The sequence below is a fragment of the Cyanistes caeruleus genome, chromosome 12, assembly GCF_971803275.1.
Source record: "Cyanistes caeruleus chromosome 12, bCyaCae1.hap1.1, whole genome shotgun sequence".
NCBI lineage: Eukaryota > Metazoa > Chordata > Aves > Passeriformes > Paridae > Cyanistes > Cyanistes caeruleus.
Genome location: NC_141712.1, coordinates 8,536,044 through 8,561,940, shown reverse-complemented (window position 1 = coordinate 8,561,940; position 25,897 = coordinate 8,536,044). Strand labels below are relative to the sequence as shown.

General features: G+C 37.5%; 1 protein-coding gene across 2 annotated transcripts in view; it reads left to right on the top strand.

Annotated features, from left to right (window-relative positions):
* The window catches only part of ITFG1 (integrin alpha FG-GAP repeat containing 1), a 72,205-nt gene that overhangs the window by 1,786 nt on the left and 44,522 nt on the right, over positions 1-25,897 (top strand). For both annotated transcript variants that reach the window (XM_086847135.1, XM_086847134.1), the window contains exons 2-8: positions 2,226-2,298; positions 3,697-3,842; positions 5,500-5,557; positions 6,159-6,233; positions 8,716-8,810; positions 21,565-21,626; positions 23,536-23,620. In XM_086847135.1, coding sequence (XP_086703261.1) covers positions 2,294-2,298; positions 3,697-3,842; positions 5,500-5,557; positions 6,159-6,233; positions 8,716-8,810; positions 21,565-21,626; positions 23,536-23,620 — 526 coding nt within the window. In that variant the 5' untranslated portion in view covers positions 2,226-2,293. The remainder of the gene's footprint in view (positions 1-2,225; positions 2,299-3,696; positions 3,843-5,499; positions 5,558-6,158; positions 6,234-8,715; positions 8,811-21,564; positions 21,627-23,535; positions 23,621-25,897) is intronic.

Sequence of the window (25,897 nt, the reverse complement as noted above, 5' to 3'; positions counted from 1 at the left end):
TATTGGTTCTAAATGTGATAAAAGGCAGCCAATTGTAAACAGCATGAGGAAGTGAGCGCTGGAGATGACACAAGACTCTGAGGAGCAGGGTCTGTAAAGCAGCGCAGTCCTAATAATGCTGACCCTTAATAAGGAAATGAGTCTGATGTCTTGGGCGTTTTGCTGGATATATTTTATTTTTCTGATCTTGCATTACTTCAGTTGAATGAGAGTTCAACTTGAATGTTGAAGTTGAATGAAGTTGAATGAAGTTCAACTTCAAGTTGAATGAGAGAATGTTCCATATGCTCAGATACATAAAAGAAAATCAGATTGTGCTCATACCTTTGTAAGAAATAGTAAACTTACTGAATGTAAGGGATAATCCAGATCCAGAAGTATCCCGTTGCAAGACCAATTCAAAAGTACTGGTGGACCCTGGGTTTAGTCACATTTTGAAACTCAGAATATACAAATAAATGGAATTGTGCATACTCTTACCTGTTTTGTGAGTCTATGCATGTAACAGGTCAGTGGGGAAGCTCATGCTGGTTGCTTGTTTCATGTACCAGCTTCTGGTTATGCTTGATGCCTCTGCTGGTAGTACAGGGCAGTGAGTGAACGAACATTCCCCTGTTCACCTGCTGCACTTCACTGGGGAATTTGGGAAACTTTTGCAGTATTTATTTCATATATACATACATATATGTGTGTGTGTATATACACAGATACTCAGCCTGAAGACCTCTAATCTACATAATTGTTGTTTGTATAGAAACTGTTCCTGTTTTTCACACCCAGCAATGCACTGTTTTTTTTCTTACCGGCCTCATATATATACTATACAGAACAGTAATACAGAACTGCAAACAGCATTTAGGATTGGTTGTAGTGGCATAGTGACTCTGTTTTCTGGTCCTGTACTAATTTTTAATAGTTAATTTGTTTTGACTGCTGATGAGCACTGAGTTGAAATTTTTATATCTCTATCTTTAATGACCAAAAGATCTCATTTCTCAGTGCTGCAACTAACTTGGAAACTGGTACGTGTAAACATTTATACATTTGCTTCTTCATCCTGGTCACTGCTTTACCAAATAGCTGATAAAAAGGCAGGTGTGGGCCTGTGGTATGAAATGGTAATTCCAGGTCCAGCAGGCAGCTCTCAGGTGTGCTGTCCAAAGCTGAGGAAGCCCCAGCCCTGCCCCTTGCCTGTGCCAGGCCTTTCCCTTACCAGGGATGTGTGCTGCAGCTCAGGAGGCATTATTACTCTGCCAGGTGGGCCTGTGCTGGTCTCCCTGGCCTCTCTGGAAAGGCTCCTGTTCATTTACTCATTCGGTGGTGGATTCTTCTTCTCTTCAAGAGGTTTGTGGCAGGTGCCTTTTGTTTCATAGTTAGGAGCCTTGTATTCTCTGCTATTTCACAGCTGTGAACTCTGCCACAAAATAATTCTCTTAAAAAGTACTCTACTAGCTCAAGTTTGGAGCCTTAGATTTTCTGGTGCTACAGCTGGATTTATTGGAGAATGAGGGAAAGAAAAAAAATTACAGTTGTTGCACTGTGAGCTATGTTTTATTACAGAGGTAAGTGCCTGTGTGTTGTAGTTTACTGCCTGAGAATATTATTTCATCATTGAGATTAAAGTTCCTCTTTTCTTCCCCGAATTTCAGTTATTTCTGCAACATAAAATATGAGCATTTATTTCGATTGTCCCAAAGAATGAAATGATACTTGTACCATTGCCTCTAAATGAGGAGACACTGCAGGGAACCAAGTAAATTCTGAGTTTCCTTTAAAGTGCTTTGGGCAACTGATGTGGGAAAGCAGTATCAGATCTTGCTATGTGAGATACACTATTAAAAGAATTTGAGTTAGCTTTTAAGCTTTAATTAGTTTTGTGGAACTGCTGCCTATTATTTTTCCATGTGTAATATTTCTTAATTCATTATAGAAAGTTTTATAGAAAGCAATGTGGTAAAAATAACAGAGAAAAAGTTCTAACAGTAAACCAAAGAAGATTTGTGATATTAGCATTCCTTTGAGATGCAACTGACTTTAAGTTGTGTTGAAGAAGTGCTCCTTTTGCTTCCTTTTGGATGAGGAGGAAGTAGTGGTATGAGATATATTTCAAAGTTCTTGCTGCTGTGGGGAATGATCATTTGTGGCAGAGTTGTTTAAATATTGGGTTTGTATATAAGCCATTTCCAGTCTCCCTCTCTTGCTCATGGTCTTGCTTGCCTTGGCAGGAAATGAGTTGGTGATCTTTTTGGCTGACCAGAAGGAACCCTACTTTAAGCCCCGTGTTAAGCTACCAATGAAGTAAGTATGGACATTCAATGCTGCTACAGCCTGTTTTCCTTGAAAGTGCCTCTCTGCACTCAGTGGGAGCTGCCTGCAATATTCTGTGCTCTTGTTACCTTTTTGACTTGTTGTTTGGCTTGCCCTTACAGCTCTAGTTCTTTGACCAACTTCCTGATTAGTTTCCTGATACATTTTTGTTTTGTTTGTCAGATGACAGAATCTGTGGAGATGAGCTGTGTCATTTGTGTTGTTAGCTAATAAGTGTGACTTCCCACCCCTTATGGAATATTTATGGTTTAGGTTTCGTCCTCAGATTAGTATTTAAAATACCCATATGTTGAAATATTTTTGCAGTTGATTTGGAGCTTCAGGATTTTACTTCCTAGTGAAGCAACTCTCATTCCGTGGCATACATAGGTCTATGTGGTAGGTAGCTTTAGTATCAATCCCAAGACATGTTTTCAGGGAAATTCATCCATTTGCTGTAGTTACTAATGGAATCCAGGCAATATAATCTGATTTAGAAGAGATATGAAAAATGGTGTTCTGGTATTTCAGTGTAGAGGTCTGTTCCTTTCTCAAGTTTATATGTGGCCTCCAAAGAAACATCAGTTTTTAATAAATGTAAACCAGTCTGTTTATGTGCATATATATTTGTCTAGCTTTAATATCCTGTAATGCTATTATGATTATTGTTTATCAATATTGCTTACCAATAGTATGTTTATTAAAAGTTAAATTGCTTTTATAGCTCAGCTTCATCTTCTGTATTCTAGGTATTTTTATTTTTCCTTATTCCCTCCTGTCTTGAAAGGAACTGATTTGTTTAATGCATTAGAAATTATCTGCTTTTAATGCTTAATGTGAGCTGTGTTTGTGTGTGTAAAGCAGAGTCTGAGTAGGTAAGCAATTAAAAAAAGATAGAGCAAACAAAGATAGGAAGGACTAGTAAAACCTGGCAGCAGGTAGCAGGAAATGGCATTTTCTTTTAAAAAATCTACCTGTGCCTGACTCCTGCTGTTTAAACAGTTCCTATTGCTTTATGTTCTTGCTCTTGGAATGCAACCAAAAGATCCTGCTCACTGAAACACATTTTGGTTGACTAGTTCTACAACAAATGTGAGGATTTAATGAAGTGTAAATAGCATTAAAAAACAGGATATGGCTGAAGAATGCCTGATAGCTGAAGCTTAGAGTTAAAATGGCATTTTCCTTAGACAAAGACAGCCTGTCAGGTGCCTGATTTTGAGATACTTTTGCAATAGATGAGGACTTCATCATAAACCAGGTTGTTGAAGAATAAGATTGTATTGGACCAATTAATAATAATTGGGCATGCCTTTGACCACACAAATGCTTTTTTCATGCACTTCTTTTTACAATTATTTACATGTGGGGGCTTTTTTTTAATTCCAGGTCTCTTGGTGTCACCATAACCAGTGTAGTTCCTGGAGATTATGATGGAGATTCCCAAATGGATGTCCTCCTCACTACCCAGGCCCCAAGTCATGGCAAAGATGAACTTTCAGTGTTTATTTTCTGGGGACACAACCAAACATTAGGTGAGTTGCTGAGACTGGTTCTTAATGAGATTGTTAGACTTCTTAATTCAAAGAATTGTCAAGAAGTTATAACTCATTTTTACAGTGTAATGATTGTTTTTACAACTAAAATACGGATTAGCAGCTATTCAGCTTCACACCCATATATTATCGTGCCATTAAACTGTGTTCAATAATTAATGAAAGAGAACAATGCTTGCAGTATATTATGCAACGGATATAACCAAACATTATTCTAATTTGGCAGTACCTATTAACTGAAGAGCTGCTTCTCATGGCTTCCCCATCATGCATGTCAGCTTCACAAAGACTATCTCAAAAGATTTATCTTCAGTATAAAATGCACAGGGAACCTGGTATGAACTTTAGTGCATCAACTTTCAAAACAGCATACCTCAACCTACCAGCAGTAATATTATATTTATGTTAAATGACACTCTTTAAAGATAGTGACACACTAAAGTGGGTACTTGAAGAAAGGTTTCAAGAGTCTCTGTTGCTGAAAGTTTTCAAGACCTTTAGAATTAAGTTTTCAGGAGTCTCTTAACAGTGTTCAAGGTATAGCTGATTCTGTCTTTGGGTGGAGTCATGGATTGTGTGAACTCTTGGGGTCTCTTCTGTTTTCTGTTGACTTCGCTAGGAGAGGGTTTGGGGAAGAATTTAGGATTTGAACAAGGACAGATAAGCAAAAGAAAATACTCTTTAATCTACAAAAGCTACTGAAGAATAATCACTATTGTGAGGAACTGTGTTAAGGCATAGTTGCAGGTGAGGCAAGTTTAGCTCAGACACCATTGCTTCTAGCTTTAATCAGAGCTGAAACAAGCAATCAGGAAAAGTGCAATGAATCAAATATTAAGGGAATAGCAGGTATCTCTAGTATTGGGAAGAATATGAAGACTTGGATTAAGTTACTCTGTTTTGTTCCAGAAAAAAAACCAAGTGTTGGGGGAAATGCAAATGAGCATATGGGGCCCGGAGGAAGAGTCAGAGGTTAAAAATTCAGGCAGTGGTTGTTATGTGCTGAGGCCTCTGGCAAGGAATGGGATGTCTCCACGGGTAATGGGAGTGTGACAGGCAAGTGAGTAGGAGGGGACTGCTGTATGAAATGGGGAAATCATAAAGAGAAACATTGTGGAGAGAGGAGGGAAATGGAATAATCTGTCAAGGAGTTTGGATTACAAGTAAAAGTGAAGTCTAAGGTGATAACCTGATTGGAATTAATCCTCACTTCCCATTTAGAAAGTATACCTTTGTTGATTATTTCAAATACTCAGTGTGTATAAGAATGTTTTTTACGGGGACAAAACTTTAAACAGAAGTCTAACATACAATGTTAAACTTTTAGCCTATCTTCATCCCAACTGTTTCCGTTTTCCTGTATCTGTGATTGCAGTCCAACACAGAAATAGGTTTCACTAAGATCTATTTAGAATAATTTGTTCAGAAGTTTAGTGGAGCCTTCAGTATTTTAATTGCAGCTCACCTTTCCTGCAAATACTCCAGAAGCTATTTAGTTCTTTCTGTTAAGTGGTGGCTTTTTTTTTTAATCGTGAAACTGATGGTTTTAAATGAATAGAAGAATTATGTCTTAGTTGAAAATGCAAATGTCAGAATACATTGGTAACTGAGTCAAGTTAATGTTTTCTGTTTTCAGATCTTAACCATAAAACTATGTTAAATAAGACTTTTCATGATGAGCCTCTAGTAATGGAGTAAGTATGACCTACTTTTTTAGAAAACCACATTTATAGTGGTGACTAAGAGCAACTTAAATACATTTTAATGCTAAAATTTGAAACACATGCTCTTTATCTTTTAAGAACAGGGTGGTTTGTGTAATGTCAGCTGGTCTAACAAAAGATGATGAACCAAAATAGTTATCTTTACAATTCTTGTATATTATCTTGGCAATACTAACTACATGATCTTTTAATTTCTTTCATTTCAGTACTCTTGAGTATTCAGAAAAAAAAAGCCATTCATTTCTCAGTGAATTTTGTAGAGCAAAAACCTTACTGGCTTACCAAAACGAGCAAATATCCCTTTCAGGGTGTTCTTGCCTGTGTGTGAAATGCTGAACAAAAGTGGAGGGGAAGTAGATCTGGAAAGCCAAAGCACAGGCAGAGTGTGAAACACTGATAGACCTTTCCTGCTACCAGCAGCTAAGACACGAGCCAAAATTCAGAGCGGACTCACAGCTGAGAGTTCTTCATGGCTCGGTGGGAAAATGTACAAGTACAGATTAGTTTAAGAGCAGGTGGCTTGAACTCCTGTAGTGACTGAGGTGGTGCTGACATTGTGTTTCATTTTCAGCTTTAATGGAGACTTGATTCCTGATGTGTTTGGTGTCACGAGTGACTCGAACAAGCCGCAGATCCTGCTAGGCGGGTAAGCTGAGGGCTCGAGGGTCAGCGTGGCTTTGCTAACTTGGGCATTGTGCTCCACTTCCCATTAAAGTGTAGGATTTATGCTTAACTCTTCTGTGAAGATGTGAGTCTTCTTTCTGTCCATGGCAAACATTCAGTGACACTCTTCATCTGATCTTTAAAGTGTTATTTTATAGGTCAAGTAGACATTCCATGATGGCTGAGAAAATGGAGCCACTGATAATAGACATCAGAAATAGGAACAATTGGTTCCAAGAAGTTATAGTGTCATTTGCTTAGTACACTTTTGATATTCAGTATTATAATCTGTTACAGAACTTGTGTGGTACAAAAGCGGCTTTCAGGTTGATGATGTGAGAACTACTGAAACAGATCTTCTAGTTAAAGGGATGTCAGAAAAAAAATCTGCAAGTGTTTGGGGTAAACTTAAAAAAATAACACTCTCATCTGTCTGAGAAATCATTTGTAATGGGAAGATTGGACCGCAGGAAATCAAAAGTACAGGAAGTGCAGGATGTAAGGGTATTAAACAATATATATTAAGGAAAATATAGGGGAAGAGATTTATGAAGTGACATAAAGCAGAGATGACTAGGTAACAATGCAAGTATGCATACAAGTGATGTCTGTATCACATCCTTTGTGTTAAGGAGTGCCTCAGGCCATTCTTAGGCAGATAGAAGTTGACTGAAGCCTTATGAGATAAAATTGCAGCAAAGGGGACTAAGTTTCATTATTAAAATTTCTGCTAGCCCTGAAATTTCTAGAATGGGACCAGTTATCAAATACTGGAGTAAAAATAATGGCATACTTAAATGCTTAACAAGGATTGTGCAAAGGATTGTTTTTAACTGTTTTGGATATGAATGCTGAAATCAAAGCATAACAAAAGATTGTGTCTCTACTGCCTCAGAAGAACCAATCTGTTACCAAAAAATATAGAGTAGCAATGTCTCTAGTATTGGGCAGGATGCCAAAGAACTTTACATCTGTCCTTTGAAAATAAAAAAAGCCCTATACTTGTAGTTCCTAACTGGCTCTTTTCCTCTCCTAGGATAAATAACATTTGAGTGTGTCAGTGGAAGCTATGCCCTTCTTGGCAGTGTGGTTTTGTTCATTAATCCCAACTTGAATTGTATCACCATATTTGTACTGGTGGCTTGTGAAACAGATTTCAGATTCACAAGGATGTTTCTGAACACTTTGCAATGATTATATATTAAATAGATTGTATGCGCTTATGAAGAAATGGAGAAGTGGGAAAGATTTGTTTCATTTTATTGAAGAAATTATTCAGGAACTTTAAGATACAAATAAACTTACTTATATCTCAAAATAAAACTGAGTGCTATAGGTAATAGCATAAGCCATGTCTTGTTCATGGAAAACAGCTTTGTCATCTGTTTAGAAAAGCACTTTTCTATTTTAATCCAAAATGTTTTAAGATTTATTCTAGAGCTGTATGGCTAACTTCATTGGCAGTCTTCAAGACTGAGTACATAGAAAAACCTAGAGAAAATACTTGATTATTTCTTTACAATTACGTGATGCATTTTAACATTTCTAAGACTTAGTTATGATCTCTGGAAAGTAATCAAAATATTGTTTATTTTCTTACCATAAAATTAATCAAGGAAGCTAAAGACTTCAATAATATCTATGTAGAATCACTGGAATAAATAAAGTAATTCCCAGCTAGTACTAGTGTAATATTTCTGCTGCTGTTGTATAGCGCACATTGAGATTTTCCTGGGTGTTTTAGTTAAGGGTTCTGAAAGTCACATATCTGATGATTCAGCCACTGGGACTTTTGAAGGATTTGTTGCACTGCAAATCACTGCTAATAGGGAGGTTTGCTGGAAGTTCAGCCATTTTTAGAAAAGAAGCCAGCAGGGCATATGTATTTATAAATAAATAAATAAAAACATCACCTGCTTGGGAAATTACCTAATTAGCTAGTAGTCCATCATAATGTGCAAGTTTAATTCATGTGTTGATTTTTAGGTGAGCTGAAATAAAATGTATTTCCATGCAGCAGGCATGAGCTGCTCTAACAGCATGTGCTCCCTTCTGCTCATATTTATTAATCAGAAAGTAGATTCCAGAAGTACTTGCAGAAGTAAAGCTGCTTGAGGAGACTGGGAAGGACAGGGATCAGTGTCTCAGGATTTGCAGTACATTTGGAGCCTTGGCACTAACTATAACTTTGTGGGTAGTGACACTCTTCTGTGCAAAAAAAGTTGCTTTAGAAAATTAATAAAATAGAACTGAAGCCTTGTGCTATGAATCATCCTTCACAGAACCTTGCAAGCAATTACTGGAGTTACTTAGTATATTGTAAACTAAGTAGGAATTTTATCTTAGCATTGGGAGAACAAGCTTTCTATCCCATTTTATTTAAAGTTTCACTGTTTTTTTAAGCTATATTAACATGATTAACATCCTTACACATTGATAAAATGTATTTTTATTCTTGTCTGTAGGAACTTGTCATGGCATCCTGCACTGGAAACTCAAAGTCAAATGTATATACCACACTCTCATGCCTTTATCGATTTAAATAATGATTTCACTGCTGGTAAGTCATAGAAGTGTTAAATACCATCCTAAAAATAATTATCACTAAGTGTCAATGTCATGTGTTGCAACTTTTTTCAGTAATTATATGATTTTGCTACATCTGGTTTGGGTTTTTTTAATTATTTAATTTTAATGTCTACAATTTGAAAATTCTGGGTTTTAAAAAAACCAACTTTGAAAATAAATATCCTAATAGCAATTTCTACTTCTTGATGATAATCATAACTACTGCTTGTTCTGAATGATGTTGTGTTCAACTTTAAAGTGTTGTTTCCTGCTCTTCACAATGCTGTACTGTTGTATTCATGGCAACTGCATCAGGGCTGGAGTTTTTCATCATGAGTCTGCAAATAGTTAGGTAGTCTGATTCAACAGTATGTTTTTAAGACTGGACTTAAATATTTTTTTCAGGATTTCATTATGACTTCATTCTATTTTGTTGTATAGAACTGTGTTCTTCTTTTATTTTGTTAGGGGTATTTTGTCAATGCAATTGAGTTACCATGATGAATCTATTTATCACTTACATACCTGGCTCATATTTCTAAGCACATTTAAATATTGTGATAAACTTAATTTCTTCACGCAATAAATTAATTCTGAAGTGCTTTATCTTCTGCTAGATGTGCAATGTACATCAATTCATATATGGTAATTTGGGAAAGAGAGCTTATCTTTTTCCGGTTTAGTTGCATGGGAATGAGAGAGGAAGGAGTCCATAAATTTAATTAAGATGATTATAAATGTTGGGGATTAAGTTAATTGCTTTAGCGTGCAGTCAAACCTTAATATTCAGTTCTGGCACACTGCTATGTGAAGCTGTCAAGTGGAAATTCCAACTGGAAAATTAAATATATGGTTGCTTACCATAATCAGTGTCATGTAATAACCAGTTCTAACACATTTAGCTCTAGAAGCCTTTTGGAATTTTGTTTTAGCAGCATAAGCAGCATAGAGGAGGATTCCTGGTAGCGTTTTAAGTTGAGTACATTGAAATCTAAACTCAGAGGTGAGTGAAGGTAAGAAGATTCTTACATTGATCAGTCACAGATTGATCAATTTTTCAAGGTTTTGACAACTGCCAGACTAAAGAATGTTCCAAGAGTTCTAGTCAGTGCCGCTGCTATATGGAAGTGCCTCTATTAAATAGAAATGAGAGTCAGGATCTTTGTGTGGGTAGTGCTGGGAGCTTTTATAGATTCACATCTATTTTTATATCTCAAGATGTGAGTAGAAGCTCCTGTGAAGCTCTTCCCATAAAGATCCTGACTTTTATTTGCTTGTAGCAGCAAGGCTGTGACACCTCAGGCTCAGGTACTATGTTAGGGTGTTATGTTTAGTGCTGCGGGAAGTGTTATGTTACAGAAACCTGGGGAAAATTGTAAGGAAAATCATTCATTCTGACAAGAAGACTGGAGAAAATATTACAGTATTATTATTTTTTTAAAGTAATGTTTTACTTCTAAGGTGGGAATGATAATTTTTTTTTACTGTCCCTATGAAGATGGTACTAACTGGGAATAAGACATATGTTGCTGAAAAATAGTACCAGTATATCTGATATTTCATGACTGATGTGTTTTTCCAAGAGTGCTTCCTGCCAAAATGAAAAGTCACCAGTTGTCTAGTCCTGCCTGCACATTTATGCCAGTTCCCTGACATCAGCTCTTGTAACTGCTTGGAACTGGGGCTGCTGAGGAGCACAGTTCATTGTCACTGAAATTATTAAGTTGATCCAAGTCACCATGCAGGACTGTCAGAGCCAGTGTAAGCACAGGGAAAAGGTTAACTCCTCTTTCAGTAGCAGCAGTTGTAGGCTGCCTTTAACCAAGCATGAAATTGTACCTTGAGTCTCACTGTGCCTCTTCCAGAAAATACCTGTGCAGTGTTCTCATCACGTCTGCTCTAATTTGTGTGTCTGTACAGAGCTGGGCAAGTGACTCACAGGTAGTCATCAAAGTAGTCAGGGGATAAAAACGAGGGGAAAAAAGGGCAAAACAACAAAAGCTGTAAGTGTGTGCAGTACTGGTGGGACTGTGGCGGGAGATGCACTCGGGCAGGCAGGGCAGAGGCAGCGCTGGGTTACCGGAGTGTTTCTCCATGGAGCCTGGCACTGCTTGGCTCCCGCGAGCTGGTGAGGAGGAGAGCACTCCTGTGACTCAGTGTTCACCCACACAGCCATTCTTCAGTGGGAACAAAGCCTCATTAAGAACAGGGCCTGGTGCACATTAGAATTGTATTAATTAAAAGGGGGAGGCATTGACAAGATGCAGGGGAATAATCTGCCTGCTGAAATCATGTGGCCCAAAACACTTAATAATCATGGGATTTGATGCTGCTGTGGGACTTTTGGACTGAAATACTCAGGCTGTTTACTCACAGGCAATGCTGCTATTAATGATTATAAGGATATAATTGCATCTAAAATGGATGCAGTGATTTTTGTTTACAAATAGATCACCGGGACATGCCATTTTACTTGTTCTTCTTGGGATTTTTTGCAGGTATTTTTAAAGGTTTTTTAAATATTCTGCAATATTTTGGGGCTCTTTGTATTCTGTAACAGATGCAGCCAATTTGATGATTTTTAGCTGGGCTATTTCTGGCAGCTCTATCATTATAAACAGCTTAGGAGATTTAAAGTGTGCTTGACATAAAAAAAAATCCTCTCTGGGCTGAGAAGCTTTTTGCTAGTTTATTGCCTAACCCGTTTTCAACCTGCTGATATTAAACACTCAGAACAGAGCTTTTAATTGCCACACTTCTCATGCTCTGGGTGAAATGAAGTTGAATTGTTATGATTTCATTATACGAGAACTTGCTCATAAAGATGCATTTAATCCCTAACAGTGCTTCATGAAAGGCTAACAGTGTAAGGATTTTATAATCCAAAAATCCTCTAACCACAACAAAGATAATACTAATCTTACTTGGTGAGAGATAAACTGGGCTGTTTCAGGGAGTAATGCTGCTGCTGTTTTTAAAGAAAGCATCCTCATGCAGAAGTCTCAGCTCCCTATAATTATTAATTCAGTAAGGAATTCTGAGTTAGGCAATGAATTTCATAAAAACGAAAAATTTGCAGTATGAAACCTTTACCAAAGGGTCTATCTGTGCTTAATGGATAAACTAAATACCAAACTTTCAAGTGTCTTTTTCATGCGTATCAAGCATGTGTCACTCCAGGGAGGAATATCTGCTTCACAGAGTGGCTGAGCTGGGAAGGGGCTGGAAATGGGCTGGTCAAGCAGCCTTCCATCACTATCACTGTTGGTACATGCACTGGGGCTACAAGGTCAGGGGCAAATGTGGTGGCCCTCATTAGAGCAGGGCTGTTGGGTTTTTAGTAATTCATACTCACACTTGTCATTGTCATTAGCTCTTTTTCACAACTAGCTTAAGAAAATAATCTTGAAGCTAATAATAATAGACTTGTCTGAACAGATTAGCATCAGGTGTATTTTATAAAGCAAATAGTCCAGGTGAGCATTTCTAAAGCAGGATCCTCAAGTAAGAGGCCTGTCTTAAAAATGTTGCAGTTGAAATTTTTAGGATAGTGGTTGTTTTGCTGTGTCATTTTATTTTTCTAATTAGACAGCTTTGTTACTTTTATTGTAAACATCCTAAAATGTCAGATGTTCACTTAGGGCTAATGCTGTCTTTCTAAACTTGGGGGAAAAAACACAGGATTATTAAACCATAAACTTGTTTGCATTCAGAGATACAAGTCTTCTACCAAGAAGTCAGGCCCTACAAGCACTTTGAAAGTGTTCAAATGCATGAGACAAATTGCCTTGGACTGTGAATCCCACTGTAACTTCATACTGTATGTCTGTCAATATATCCTTGAATGCTGTGAAAAATAGCTGATGTATTAAATACTCTGTGTTACTTGGTTCTGTGATTCTACAGTTTGAAAGTGCTGGTTTTACAAATGATCTCGTGTTGAACACTAGCACGTGGTGTGTATAATTGGAGATATTTCTGGAGCTGTTTTTATAAAATGAAAGAAAAATCATAAATTTGGGTTTGGGAAAACTAAAGTGGAAAAATCATTAGTCAGAAACAGCTTGCTATAAGCTAATTGCTAGTCTCTTTACTGATTTCTGGTGGTTAATTTTCTTATGTTGTTTTGCTTTGGGAATTTAGAAACCTAATGTACCAGAACGTTCACAATGTGTTTTCTTTTTGATTCCCACTTAGTTTAAATGTATAAACGTAGATAGTTTTCTTCTTGAAAACCAATTGCTCAAATCATGGGTGATACTTCTGTTGTAGTCATTTAAACCTGGATTCTGAAAATAATATAATGCTCAATGTCAGATTCTCTGGTCAAATTTTCAGTGAGCTTCCTCTTTGTGGAAGCTGGTAGTCTCTCTGCAGATCATATTACCACCAGAGCTGATTTTCTGCAGTCAATTTGCATTTATTCACTATTAAAATAGCTGAAAAATAAAGTATCTGGTGGCATTTTAAAACTTGCCTGGGGTGTGGGGGTTGTGTGTATATATTTGAAATCAAGTTGTTCTCTCTGGTTCTGCCTTCTCCCTTACATTTCTCACAGAACAAATACTGAGTAAAGCCATGTTACTGTGTCAGTCCTTCAACAGGTACAATTTTTTAAATTTCTTAACTGTTTTAGCTCTTATAGCAGAACTTACCTTTGAGTTTACAGCAAAAAATGTATCATAAAAGATAGGATATATTTCAGAAGACTCAAGTCTGTAAAGTTTTGTTTGTTTTTCATTAGTTCTACTCTTTACATATTTGTTGTCTCTAACTACAAATGCTCTGGGTGATAATGATCTCCTGTCACCCCCATTCCTCCACTTGCTCCTTCCCAGTGTTCAATGCCACAGGAAGTTCCAGCTCATAAAATCAAACCAGAGCTGGAATTAGCTGCATCTCTTCCTGCTGCTTGGACTGGCCTGCTTTTGCCAATTCTCTTACTCAGAGCTTTCCTTACTGAGAGGACCAAAGGATAGGTAGAGATCATTAGAGAAAAGAAGGAGCTTTAGGTTTAACTTCTTTCTCCTAATCTAAAGGAGACTGTAATCTCTGCTATTTGCTTAGCAGTTTTGACTTTAAAATTGCCATTATGAAGCGCCTTGAAAGCTATTCCTTTTGCAATTTTTAATTGTATACTGATATAGTTATATATAGTGAGGAGTTATAATATATTTTTATGGGAATCAATAACTTAACACAGGTGAGAAGTAAATTGGTTTTGCCCCAAATAGCATTTTGTTGAGAAAACATAATGTGAAAATGGGTTCTGAAAGCACCCTTGAGGGTCATCATTTTCATTTCCTTGAAACAATGTTGCTGCCCATATTCTGAAAATAAAGAGCATTTTCTGACTGAAAGCTCATGTTTGAAGTGCTAACAACTGAAAGGATAGTCCCACCTGCTCTGTGTATTCAGCAGCATAAATTTAAAGCATAAATCTAATTTAAAATTCTGCAGTTAACCAGAGCTTTTAAATTAATACATACAAATTCCTTCTACAGTAATTTTAATAATGAAAGGGATTGTAGTGCTTAGTTACGTTGTTTATCATCATTTATCATCTGTTTTACTAAATAGTTCCAGTAAATGTGTAATGAATTTTGAAAGAGCCATTTGAACAGAATAAAGTCACAATCTCTTATAAGCACTTTTCTTAAAAGTTCACCAACACAAATTAGCTTGTTTGGAACATACATTTTGCTTAAGTTTTTTAGTGGAGGAATGTTTGCTTGTTTGCTTCAGTTTTTCAGTGCAGGAAGTTACTGTTCCATTTAATTAGCACCAAACATTCACATAGATGTACTCCATTTGCTCTAGGACAGTACTAATGCCAGCTTGATGTATCTGAATACCACATATAGAGGGTTTCTCTGCCTGAATGAAAAACTTAGGAACAGAAGCATGAAATTTGTAAGATTTTATTTTCTATTTCCATGTAATAAATATAAAACTCACTGTATCGAACTTTCTGTACAAAATTAGGTTTGTGCATACTAGAAGTATTGTACAACTAAAATTATGTAGTTACAACTAAAAAATGCAAATTATGTTTGGTTTTAATTATTTTTTTTTCCTACCAGTGTTCAGTCTGTAATGTAAGTAGAGGGAAGTTATCTTTTATTTGTCCTTGGGTTTTAGGGCATTTAATGATTTTAATAAGTTGCTACATTACCATTCTGTCAACATGCTGCAAAGCAGAGATTTTTAAGTCACATTATTTACATATAGATAAAGCAGGCACATTCATCTCCAAAAGTAACTCCTGGTTAGAGAACACGCACAGACATCCCTGTTCTTCCACATTGATGAAAACAGTTTTAGATGTGTTTGGAGTGTACACATAAATGTTCTAATTGGGTACTGCCTTGTCCATGGTGATAGTGTTTATAATAAGGGCACTTTCTCCCCCTCCTTTATTAACTCAAACTTCTGAAGTAAATGTGAAATCAAGCAGTAACTTAATGTTGCTCGTACCCTGGTGGCTTCTCAAGACAGTCAGAGGCTGAGGGGTTTTATTCTGAAATAAAGCCCTCTGACATTAAACAGAAAGGTCAAATCAGTCATTAGTGAAATGAATGCTTCATCTAAAAATAGCAGCATTTTTATAACTTCTCAAAAGTGACGGAAAATAACAAGGGTAATCAGAAGTGAACTTGGAGCAGGTTCTGTATTAGTTAGGTTTTATTGCAATTTCTAGTTCTAGTAAGTAAAATCAGTGGAAGTAGAGTGAGACTGTAATACTATATGTTTTATTTACTGTTGATTGAAAGATTCATCTAAACTAGCCAGCTTGAAACAGGTATTAGAAATATCTACTGGGGCACTGTTGTTGCTGTTTTCCTTATGAGCTCCTGCTGCCTTTCTCAGCCAGGCATCAATAGAGACTGTGCCATAGCCAGGAATTATGGAATCCTTCCCTTCCATTGTGCCTCTGGACTATGGCCAGTGTTTGGGTGTTCAGCTGAGAGCAGGGGGCCAAAGACAGAGGTGGGTGCACAGGAAGGAGGAGGATAAAGGAGGTGGGCAAGAAATCCAGGCTAAGGGAAGGGAATTTAGTTGATGATGAGGAGAAAACCGTGGATGAATTTCTGTAAAAAGAGGATGTTCATTTCAGATGGACTTGAAGTTCTTAGAGGAGGACTGGCCTAATGGTGTGTGGAATAAGGGAAGTATAGCTGCAGAAGGCTGGGTTGAGAGGAGTCTAGGACCAGCCGTGAGAAAAACTATGGGATATGGATCAGAGCTGGACCTGCTGTTGGGTATAGAGGTGGATGGTTGGAAACTGCCTATATGTTTATTTCTGCAGCAAAAAGATTTGCAGGAGTAGAAGTGCTTTCATGTTTAAGGTGTTCAAATGCTGTCCTGCATTTTAATCTGTCTTTTTTATGGATTTCCTTTGTGATGACTGATAAGTTGTTGCAATTATCACAGAAGGGTTTGGGTTAGAAGGTCTCTTAAATCTCATCCAGTTCCAACCCCTGCCTTGGGCAGAGACACCTTCCATTATCACAGGTTGCTCTGCTCCAAGCCCTCTGCGGCTTGGCCTTGGACCCTTCCAGGGAAGGGGCAGTCACAGCTTCCCTGGGCACCCTGGGCTGGGCCTTGCAACCCAGACAGGGAAGAATTTCTTCCTTACTTCTAACCTAAACCTGTTTTCTTTCAGCTTAAGGCCATTTCCCCTTGCCCTATCTCTGTATGTCCTTGTCCAAAGCCCCTCTCCTCTTTATGTCCTGGATGGGGCTCAAGGTTTCTCCTCCAGACTGAGTAGCTCCAGCTCCCAGCCCATCTCCACAGGAGACTTGCTCCTGCCCTTGGATCAGTTTGGTTGCCCTTCTCCAGATGCTGGATTCTCAGTAGCTGCTTATCTTCAGCGCAGGTCTCTGGTTCCCAAGCCCTGTGGCACAAATGCCATGCTCTTGCTGCCCGAGATGGGCCACTGTGGACAATAGTAGTTAGATACATTGCACAAACACTGCCAGAAATGTAACTTGCTCAAGATGGGATGTGCTGTGTTCAAATTACAGTTTTAGTGTTTGTGGCTGTGTCTGGTGTGACTTGGACATTGATACAGGGTAGTTCTAAATACACTAAGTAAACTCAGTGCAGTCTAGCCAGTCAAGTTTTCTGTTGCTTTTGTGGGAGGTTTTTTAGTCTTCGGTGGGCCATATGTTGATAGTCAAAATTCCCTGATCCTATCAAATAAAGATGGATGGAAGTGCTGTGGTTCCTCTGTAACAAGCTTTAGATTATTTGAGCTAGGAGCACAGTACTTGAATATCTTCCCTTTAACAGGCAGAAACATGTATTCTAATAATCTCTTTCCTTTTTTTTTTGGTAAGAATGAATGCTGAATTCAGTAGTTATATTTTTTTATATATATATATATACATACATACATACATACATACATGTTAACTGGTGATCTGGTGTAGTAGAGCTTGGATAGCACCATCTTATTACTAAGCCAGTTAAATTAAATAATGTCCAAATTCACTCACCAGCCTACTTTTTAGCGTAGGTTGTGAGTAAAATGCTAATACACAGTGGTTTTGTGTTGCAGCATTATCAGATACCTTCTGTATTAAGTGTCTGGTATATGTCTCAGTTGATTTTCAGTGTTGTAGATCTAAAATGCTGGGTAACTTCTGTGTTTCATTATCATATTCCCAGGCTGTTGAATTTTGTTGATGAATATTCTAATTACTTATGTTGTATTTATGTTAATCACTGGCTGTTAAATCCAAAATAGGAAAGTGTATTTAAATGTGAAAACACTTAACTGTGCATTTGTTTAGGAGAAAAGTTTCCTTTCAGGCAGTATTGGTTTTTTACTTCTCTCTATTCACTTAGGCCATAGATCTCATACATCTCAGGAAATCTGCCTGAATGTGACATCAAGATCTTTCCCCGTCCCAACTATTGAGTATTTTCCTTATCTTTGCTGCATCATGTCAGAAATTAAGAATGCAAGAAATGCCCTGCAGGCTTAGTCTAGTGGTCCCTCCAGCTAGCTCAATATTCTTTCCCTGGCAGTAGCAGCAGAAAAGTGGACTTTTTTCCTCTTCCTCATTCATATTTGAATTTGTATATCTAGAGAATCTACAACTACCCTCGGGCTTTTACAGGTACCCTCTTCCTGTTGTTTTTAGCATCCCTTCACACACCTGTTGTCTGGTGAAACCATTGCCTTTTTATTCTATAAATAATTGCTTGTTGAGCTCCAGATTAGTTGATTTAATAATCTCAAGTTGGAAATATCTCTCGCTATGCTATTGTTAGAGTCACAAGAATTTGAACAGCCCTCAGTATTTTGTCTGTGCTTTTTAAACTTAGAGATCTTTATGCAATAGGTTCTCTTTCTTAGAGCTGAAATTACCACCTGAACTGCCTTCCAAAGGAATGTGCAGCATATCTGCAGACAAGTGACTTTTTCTGAGCATATGTAATATGATAGGCATTCCTTGTACGATAAAGGGGCTGAGTTTTCTTGATATAGCCAGAAGCAAAACAGAAATGTTGCACTTTTCAACATGATTAGTGTATTGTAATACAAAAAGTGTAGAAAAGAACTGTATATGCCTTTATTGTTGCGTAACCCCAGTACTGATCATACATATATTAATTCATTTGTTGGCTCCATCTGCTCTCCTGCAGCTCTTACATATTTAAGAATTTGGTAATAATAGACATGGAAAGCAGGAACAGTGAGGTGGGAGACAAGTTGTGGACACCGTTCCTTTGCAAAGGAAATGCTTGCAAGGATTCTTTGCTATGGCTGTTATGACTTGATGCTTGTATTCATCAAGTCCACAGATTCTTATTTGTTTCCTCTCTGAGATGCTCTTGGAGTCAAAAACTTGCATAATCAAACCAGAAAGAGTCAGAAAGTAAAGTAGGTTGAAAGTAACATCTGGGTAGCATTTGGGAATTAAGATTTGGTCTAGAACACTGTTCCAGGACCTGTTTTTTCTTACACATTTCTTTCACAAATTTGGGAGAAAATACTTGTAATTCTGAACTATACAAATTTATGAATAGTCATTTCTAGTGTCTAAATTGCATCACCTTTTTATACTGCTGTTGCAAAGAAGTGCTTGTTTTGCTTGGTTTGAAATCTCTGACATTCTTGATCAAAATGGAAAATTACTTGTAAATATTAACAATTTGATTTGGTTTCAGTGCAACAGAGTTTAATCCCAGAATCATGCATGAACATTTCAAACATGTAGCTTCTAAGAAGGATTAAGGATAAAAAGGAGGACAACTGGCAATAAGGTACCAGTGGAATTGGTTCAGAGGGCTCTAGAACTAGAGGTGGTGTTGCTGTACCTGTATTAAGTTGTCCTGTGGGAAATCACAGCTTGTTTCTTTAATACAGGAGCAGTGTGGCACCAGCTCCTCTACACTATTTTTAGAAGATTATCTGCTCTCTTAGCCTGCCTTTGCATTTTGCCAGTGCAGTGTGACATTAGAGCAGCCTTGGAACTGCTCTGCTGTGTTGGTTCCATTTGGTCTATATAATGTAATCTGCCTAGAGTTAGGAAAAAGGAGATGGAGGAGTACACAGAGAGGAACAGAGAGCAAAGTAATTTACTGACTTTAAAGAGAAGCTGGTTTGGGGAAGGGAGTTCAGTGCAAAACAGGAATGTTGCTGAATGTAATTGTCTTTAAGCTGCTGGAGAGAACAGCAGTGCAAGGTCCTATGCCCGGGCAGGAACACCACCAGCACAGGCTGGGGCAGCCCTGAAAGGGCCTGGGCATCCTGGTGGACAGCAGGCTGTGCCCTTGTGACCTATGGGATCCTGGAGGGCTTTAGGAAGAGCACTGGAGCAGGTCAGGGAGGTGACCCTGCCCCTCTACTCAGCCCTGGTGAGGATCACCTGGAGTGCTGTGCCCAGCTCTGGACTCCTCAGTACCAGAGAGACGTGGAGCTCCTGGAGCAGGGCCAGCCAAGGGTGACAGAGATTGTGAAGGGAATGGAGCTGAGCCGATCTCTCTACTGAGAAAAGGCTGAGGGAGCTGGGGTAAGTTCTAGCATGGTGACATTGAGTGAGTTATGTCTGGTGTTGGCAGCTGTGCCACTTTGTCTCAGTTTGAGACAGAGTCCCAAGATACGTACAAACAGCATTACCAGGGGGATGATGAGTTACTGCTCCCCAGGATCTCACCTTGCAAGGAGGACTCAGCAGAGGGAGGATTGACTCAGCAGTGAAGGTGGGAGGTCAGCTCTGCAGTGTAAGATGGAGCCAGGGAGCTGCAGGGGAGAGGTTACAGTGCAGACAGAACGGCTGTGAGGGTCACCCAGCCTGTCCCAGCTGGGGAGCAAATGCACATCCCCTGCTATTTCAATTGCACACTTCAGAGAGCCTCTTGTAGCATAACCTGTGTGCAGCAGAGCCCAGAGCTCAGTGCAAATTTCCGTACCAAGTACAACAAGGACCCTACTTGAAATAATTATTTAAACCTCCAAAATATTTTTTTAAGATAATGTGGCATTTTGGCCTGTAGGAAAATTAGTTAAGGTTTCTGTTATTTCATGTTTCTTTTTTTCCTGTGAATGTATTGGATATCTAAGTATTTTTATGGTTTATATGTGATAGTAATCAACAGTATTGCACGAGCTTCCTTCTAGATGCAAAGTTAATATTTGAAAGTATATATCAGTTTTCTAACTTATGTTTATGCTGTCTTTAGATTATTTTCATTTATTTTGTCTCACCTTCAAGAAGTCCTTAAGTATCAATGTCACTCATTCCAGTGAAGCACTAGCATGCTTTTCATGTGTGTGGTGTAAAGGAAATGGCCATTTCAGATGTTCAGAGGAATAAAATTAAATGGTAGAGCTTTTAAGTTGTGGGGGAAGAGAAATCTTTGTTATTTATTGTGTGTATGTGGGTTTTTTGTTTGGGTTTTGCTTGTTAGGTGGGGAGGTTTCTAGTTTTGTGGTTGTTGTTTGTTGCTGGGGTTTTTTCCCTAGAAGACAATATCCCTTATTGTGCCATTTGAAATACCCTGGACAGCCATCTACCTGCTTATTCAGTAAAACACCTCAGGGTAAAGCATTAATATTCTCTTTTTTTTTTTTCCTTTTTATTGCAAAGTAACCATTGTGTTCAAGCTCAAAGAATGGCAGTTGAAATTGCAGGGATGGAGGAGACAAAGAAAAAGAAAACAAGTGCTTAAATCTAAGAGTCGTTTACTTAAATATTTTTTAAGATTTCTTAACACCGAACTTAATTTTTTTATTTTTTTTTATTGCACAACCTCCACTTTTTTTTTTTTTTAATAGAAGGTTTTTTTTCCCAGTTTTCCTAATTTGGGGACTTTTTGAAAAGGCAGTAAATAAGCTCCTCTTTAGGCCTTGCCAGATAAATACTTTGAAGCTCTGTTCTGCACTGTTTTGATGTTTGAGAAAATTTTAGTGTATAGGAAGCCAGAAATACTTCCCCATCTACTTTTCTTCTATCAACAGTGTATCTGTTGCTCAATTCAACATATCCCAAATAAACAACTAGTTGCTATTTATTGATATTTATTTATACAGAAGACTGCAAGACATGAAAATAGTTTGGAGGCCTGTGTTTTTAGTCTTTCTTATTTAATATATCACTGAAATATAATGTATTTATAACTTCTATAATATAGGTAATATAGTAAAAATTATATCTTTTTACTAAGTGACCAAATATTTGTGTGTGTAGCCTACTGTTAAATATCTCATTTGTCTTATATTTTCCTCACAGATTTGTTCCTTACCACATCACCAAATTCCAAAAGCATTCAGTTTGAGACATGGGTAAATAAGGTAAGAGAGAAAACACAAATAACCATTCTGTTGAAATACAGACAAGTTACAAACCCCGAAGAGTCATCTTCTGACATTTATGGTGATTTATAGATAAAGACTGATCAGTTTGGTTTTATTCTTGCTGTCTGAAAGATTTTTATTTTTTTTTTAAGTAAACTTTGTTAGATACATGACTCCAGGTCTTGGGTAAGATTTTCTGACACAGAGGTTTGAAATGTCACTTCTGACTTATATGTGTAAGTTACATTTGAGGAAATCCAAGTCCTGTGTTAACTAAATATCATAACTGAAATTCAGGGTTGAGGAGTAATAGATCAATGGATTAATATTTATTTATTTATTGAGATTCTGCTTTTGTATTGTCTAACCTAGCCAGGGGCATGCTTTGTACCTTCTTATCCAAAAGGACTACAGCTGTAAGTTCACTTTTTAATGTTAATAGAAAGTGGTTAATGTGTTTCTTATTAGTTAAGGGATGAGTTTTTGAAAATCAATTCATCACATCACAGTGAGTCACTGTAGAACAGAGTTTTGTCTGAGATAACCTGGCCATCTTCTCCCAGGCAAGAGTAATGAAAGCAGTGAGTCATGAGCCCTGTATTTCCAGCTTTAGGTAGACTTCAAAAATCATTGGCTATTGAGTGTTCATAAGTACCCAAAGTGTTTGTACTGTCTCCTGTTAGTGGGGTTCTTTTTAATTTTCTTACAAATTTTGGACTTGCATTCTAAATATAATCCTGCATTATGCATTTTGTATTGATAGATTTGCTTATCTTTAGAAAGAAGTAATTCTGTTCTTTGGAATCAGTTAACCCAGAAAAATAGGTCATACATGTAAAATGCTGGGACATGTGTATGAAACTGCAAATACCTTAACTGATCCATTAAAAGCTGTTAAACTGCTCTTTGTAGAAAAATGTAATTCCCTTCATTGATGCACTATATAAAATGCTTTTTATATATTTGCCTACACAAGATATGCTTTTAGGGCCAGCTAAGGGCCTCTTCTATTTCACTGCATGGAAATGCATTGATTTTAATTTTTCTCATCAGAATCATTATAAATTATATGTCAAGGTTAAGATATATAGTCAGACATGCGGTACAAACAGTACTAACTGTGTCCAGAGTTGTGTTAAGTCTACAAACTAAACATGACATGAGTCATGTTGGATGTGGATAACTCTGCTCCATCCCAAGCCTTTGGCTCCGTGCCTTGCTGGGCATTTGTGTGCAGACGCTGTGCCTGATCTGATGGCAGTGACTGGGGAAGGGGACCTTGGCTCATCTGCCATGGCTGCAAAAACTCAGCATCTTAAAATGGCTTTATGCCAGCTGTGATCCAGTTCTGTGATAAACAACAATCCAGCACTTTTTATCTCTCCGATGGTATAATGGACTGTTTTCTGTAGGCCTAGATTTTAATAAAGGATAAGTAAAACAAGTTCTAAGCCAGACTCATTAGAAAATCTATTTATTTCCTAATTAGAAGGCAAATCAGCACTCTATTTTTAATTTTTATGCAGGTGTGTTGTTATATATTACATATGTCTATAAAATCACATGTTAACATGCAAAAATGCACAGTAGCATTCATAATCACTTAATTATCATTTAGATAATGTTGCTGAAATAATCCAATCTCTTCCTCATAGCACAGCAAAATATATGGAAATTGTATCTGAATATTACTAGTGATGGATTTCCACAAGAATCCAGGAACAATTAGAAGTGCAAAAATTCAGTCCAAATTTTTGAAGAGTGCAGTTTTTTCTGTAGCTGAGATGTCTCTCTCTTATCTGCTAAAGCCCTTCATTAGTGATCTGTATTTTCTTTGGTTCAAAAGTCAGTTTTTATCACTTACTCTGCAATTCAATCTTTCCATCATCTTTGTCCTGTTTGCTAGGATGGGAACTTCTCTAAGGTTGGAAAAAGTAAGGAAGCGCCCAGTGGTGCCAAAGTTGTTGGACAGTCCGTGTTTGCAGATTTTGGTGAGTTTTCTTCTTTTACACTGGCCTGAGTGTTGCTTTCTCATGTTCTGGTTAGCTATTTTACACAGGACAACAAATGAAGGTGTTTAGCTCCAAATGGGGTTTTTATGCTTCTCTGCTTTTTCTCTTTAATATTTTGTGTTTACTTGTAAATCTCAAAATGTCTGGGAATAATTATTAATAAATTCAGCTTTGGTTATCCAAATACATTCTGCCTCATGTGTATCTAATTTTTGTTGTGTTGAGGTGTGGTACAACACCAAACTTAATTTTATCAGACATTTTATTTGTCATGATTTTAATTTTTTTTCTCTAATCTTGTTCAGAAAACATTATCTGATTAAATGTTTCTAAATTCTTCACTTGTATGAACTAATAAAGACTAAATGAAATAAATTACATGAATAAAAATTGCTGGAACATGGTAAAATCTTAATGGTTGTAATTGAAAATTCTGGAAGGCTTTTGGACAGCTGAAAAATTTAATTTATATGTAAATCTATTTTTGCAAGGGTTAGTGAAAGCCTGTATTTTTCTATTAGAATGAACGTTTCCAGTCAATTGTGGCTTATCAATGTTTTTGTCATGTTACAGAGAATAGGATATGTTGGTTTTGTAGTGCAAAAAATACTATTTTTCTATGCACTAAAATTTTCCAGCCAGAGGCAAAGTGTTGCAGGCCTGGCTCTGACATAATTGACTGTAAATAACTTAAAAAAATAATCTATAGTATTTATATAACACACTTGTCACAGTGAGACTGAGCCTGTCTTTAAATGTCTCAACGTTTTCTTCAAAAGCTTATTTTAAAGGAAATTACAATTTTTAAACTTCTTAGACCCAGAGTGTGACTCACTTGCTCTGTGCTGCCACTTACAAACATTTTGAGGCTGATGTGTGAATGCAAGCCACCTCTGCTGGATGGGCAACAGTCCTTAGATCAGATCCACATGCAGTGAAGTCAGCTAGAGCCTGAACCATGCCCCAGGCTCTGCTGTGAAATGTTTACCCCATTTTCTAAAATCATTGACAAAGTTTTAATAAAATATTTTACTATTTATCTTCAAGTATGAATACTTATCTATATAATACGTGAAGGAAAGAGTAGAATAATACAGTTTTTGCAGTTAAAAAAAAATTAAGTGTGCTGGGTCTTTTGTAATCATTTTCCAAGCTGATGTTCTGAATAATGTGTCTTAATATGTACTAAATAGAATTTTTTTTTATAAGTTTTTAACAATGGCAACGTGAAAAGCTATCTGAATGTAGGATAATTTTATCTCTATGTTAGGTGGCTAATGAGCCCAAATGATAAATCATAATCTTAGAAATTTATAGAATTAATGGAACTGTAATAAACCCTAGGATATCTTTGCAAAGAGAAGTGGAACTGTTCCAAAGTTAAAGCTGGAATTTTGAACATGTGGCTAAATGGAGTGTGCGGTGCTATGGCAGAGCAGTGGTTTGGTACAGCTGAGCTTGGGAGGAAGGGCAGTGGCCCAGGGGCTGCTGGGCTGGAGTTGCAGCAGCTTTGTTTAATGCCCTGCACTGCTGATTATCATCCAATTTATTTGTTCTGCACCAGTCCAACAACACAGGGGGAGAATGTCCCATCAGGAGAATGCTGCTCTATCACAGCAGCTGCCTTTACCCACTGTGCTACGTCTGTTTACGTTTAGGTGCTTCAAAGTGCTGGCTTTGAGCATACAACTGAGCTGGAGTTACAGACCTACTAGTTACATTACCAGAAATGGATGGTCAGACTTGAGCCTCTCCTGTTTTCAGTTTTCCATTTCAAAAATGACAGAATAATGATTGTTGTAAGTCAAAGGAAGTTAAGCTATGGTGGTTTGCAGTTTGGAATAATTTGGCTATCCGTAATGGGGCATGATTGATTGCACAAAATCAAAATACCACAATGAAATGGAAAATGAGATGTGTTAAAAGGCTGTGCTGTCTTCTACCTTGGCAGGTTTTGCCAAGCTGTGCATGATGCAGAATATGCTGTGCACTCACACTCTGCCACAGCATCCTCCTCTTGGCACTGGCACTAGAAATGTTCAAAATACAGGCACAAGGCTCTGACATTCTTACTTCTGGGTTGCCTGCCTCTGTTTTTCTTCCCCTTCCTTGACATTTTCTTGCCTCACAGCTAATGTGCCAGCTTTGCCATTTGCTAAAGGTCTCAGAGGGTTCTGTATCTCTGTGCTTTCTCTCTGCCACTTCTCATGAATAAACCTTGCGCCTGTTGGATTCTGCAGCGGTGTCAACTCCAGA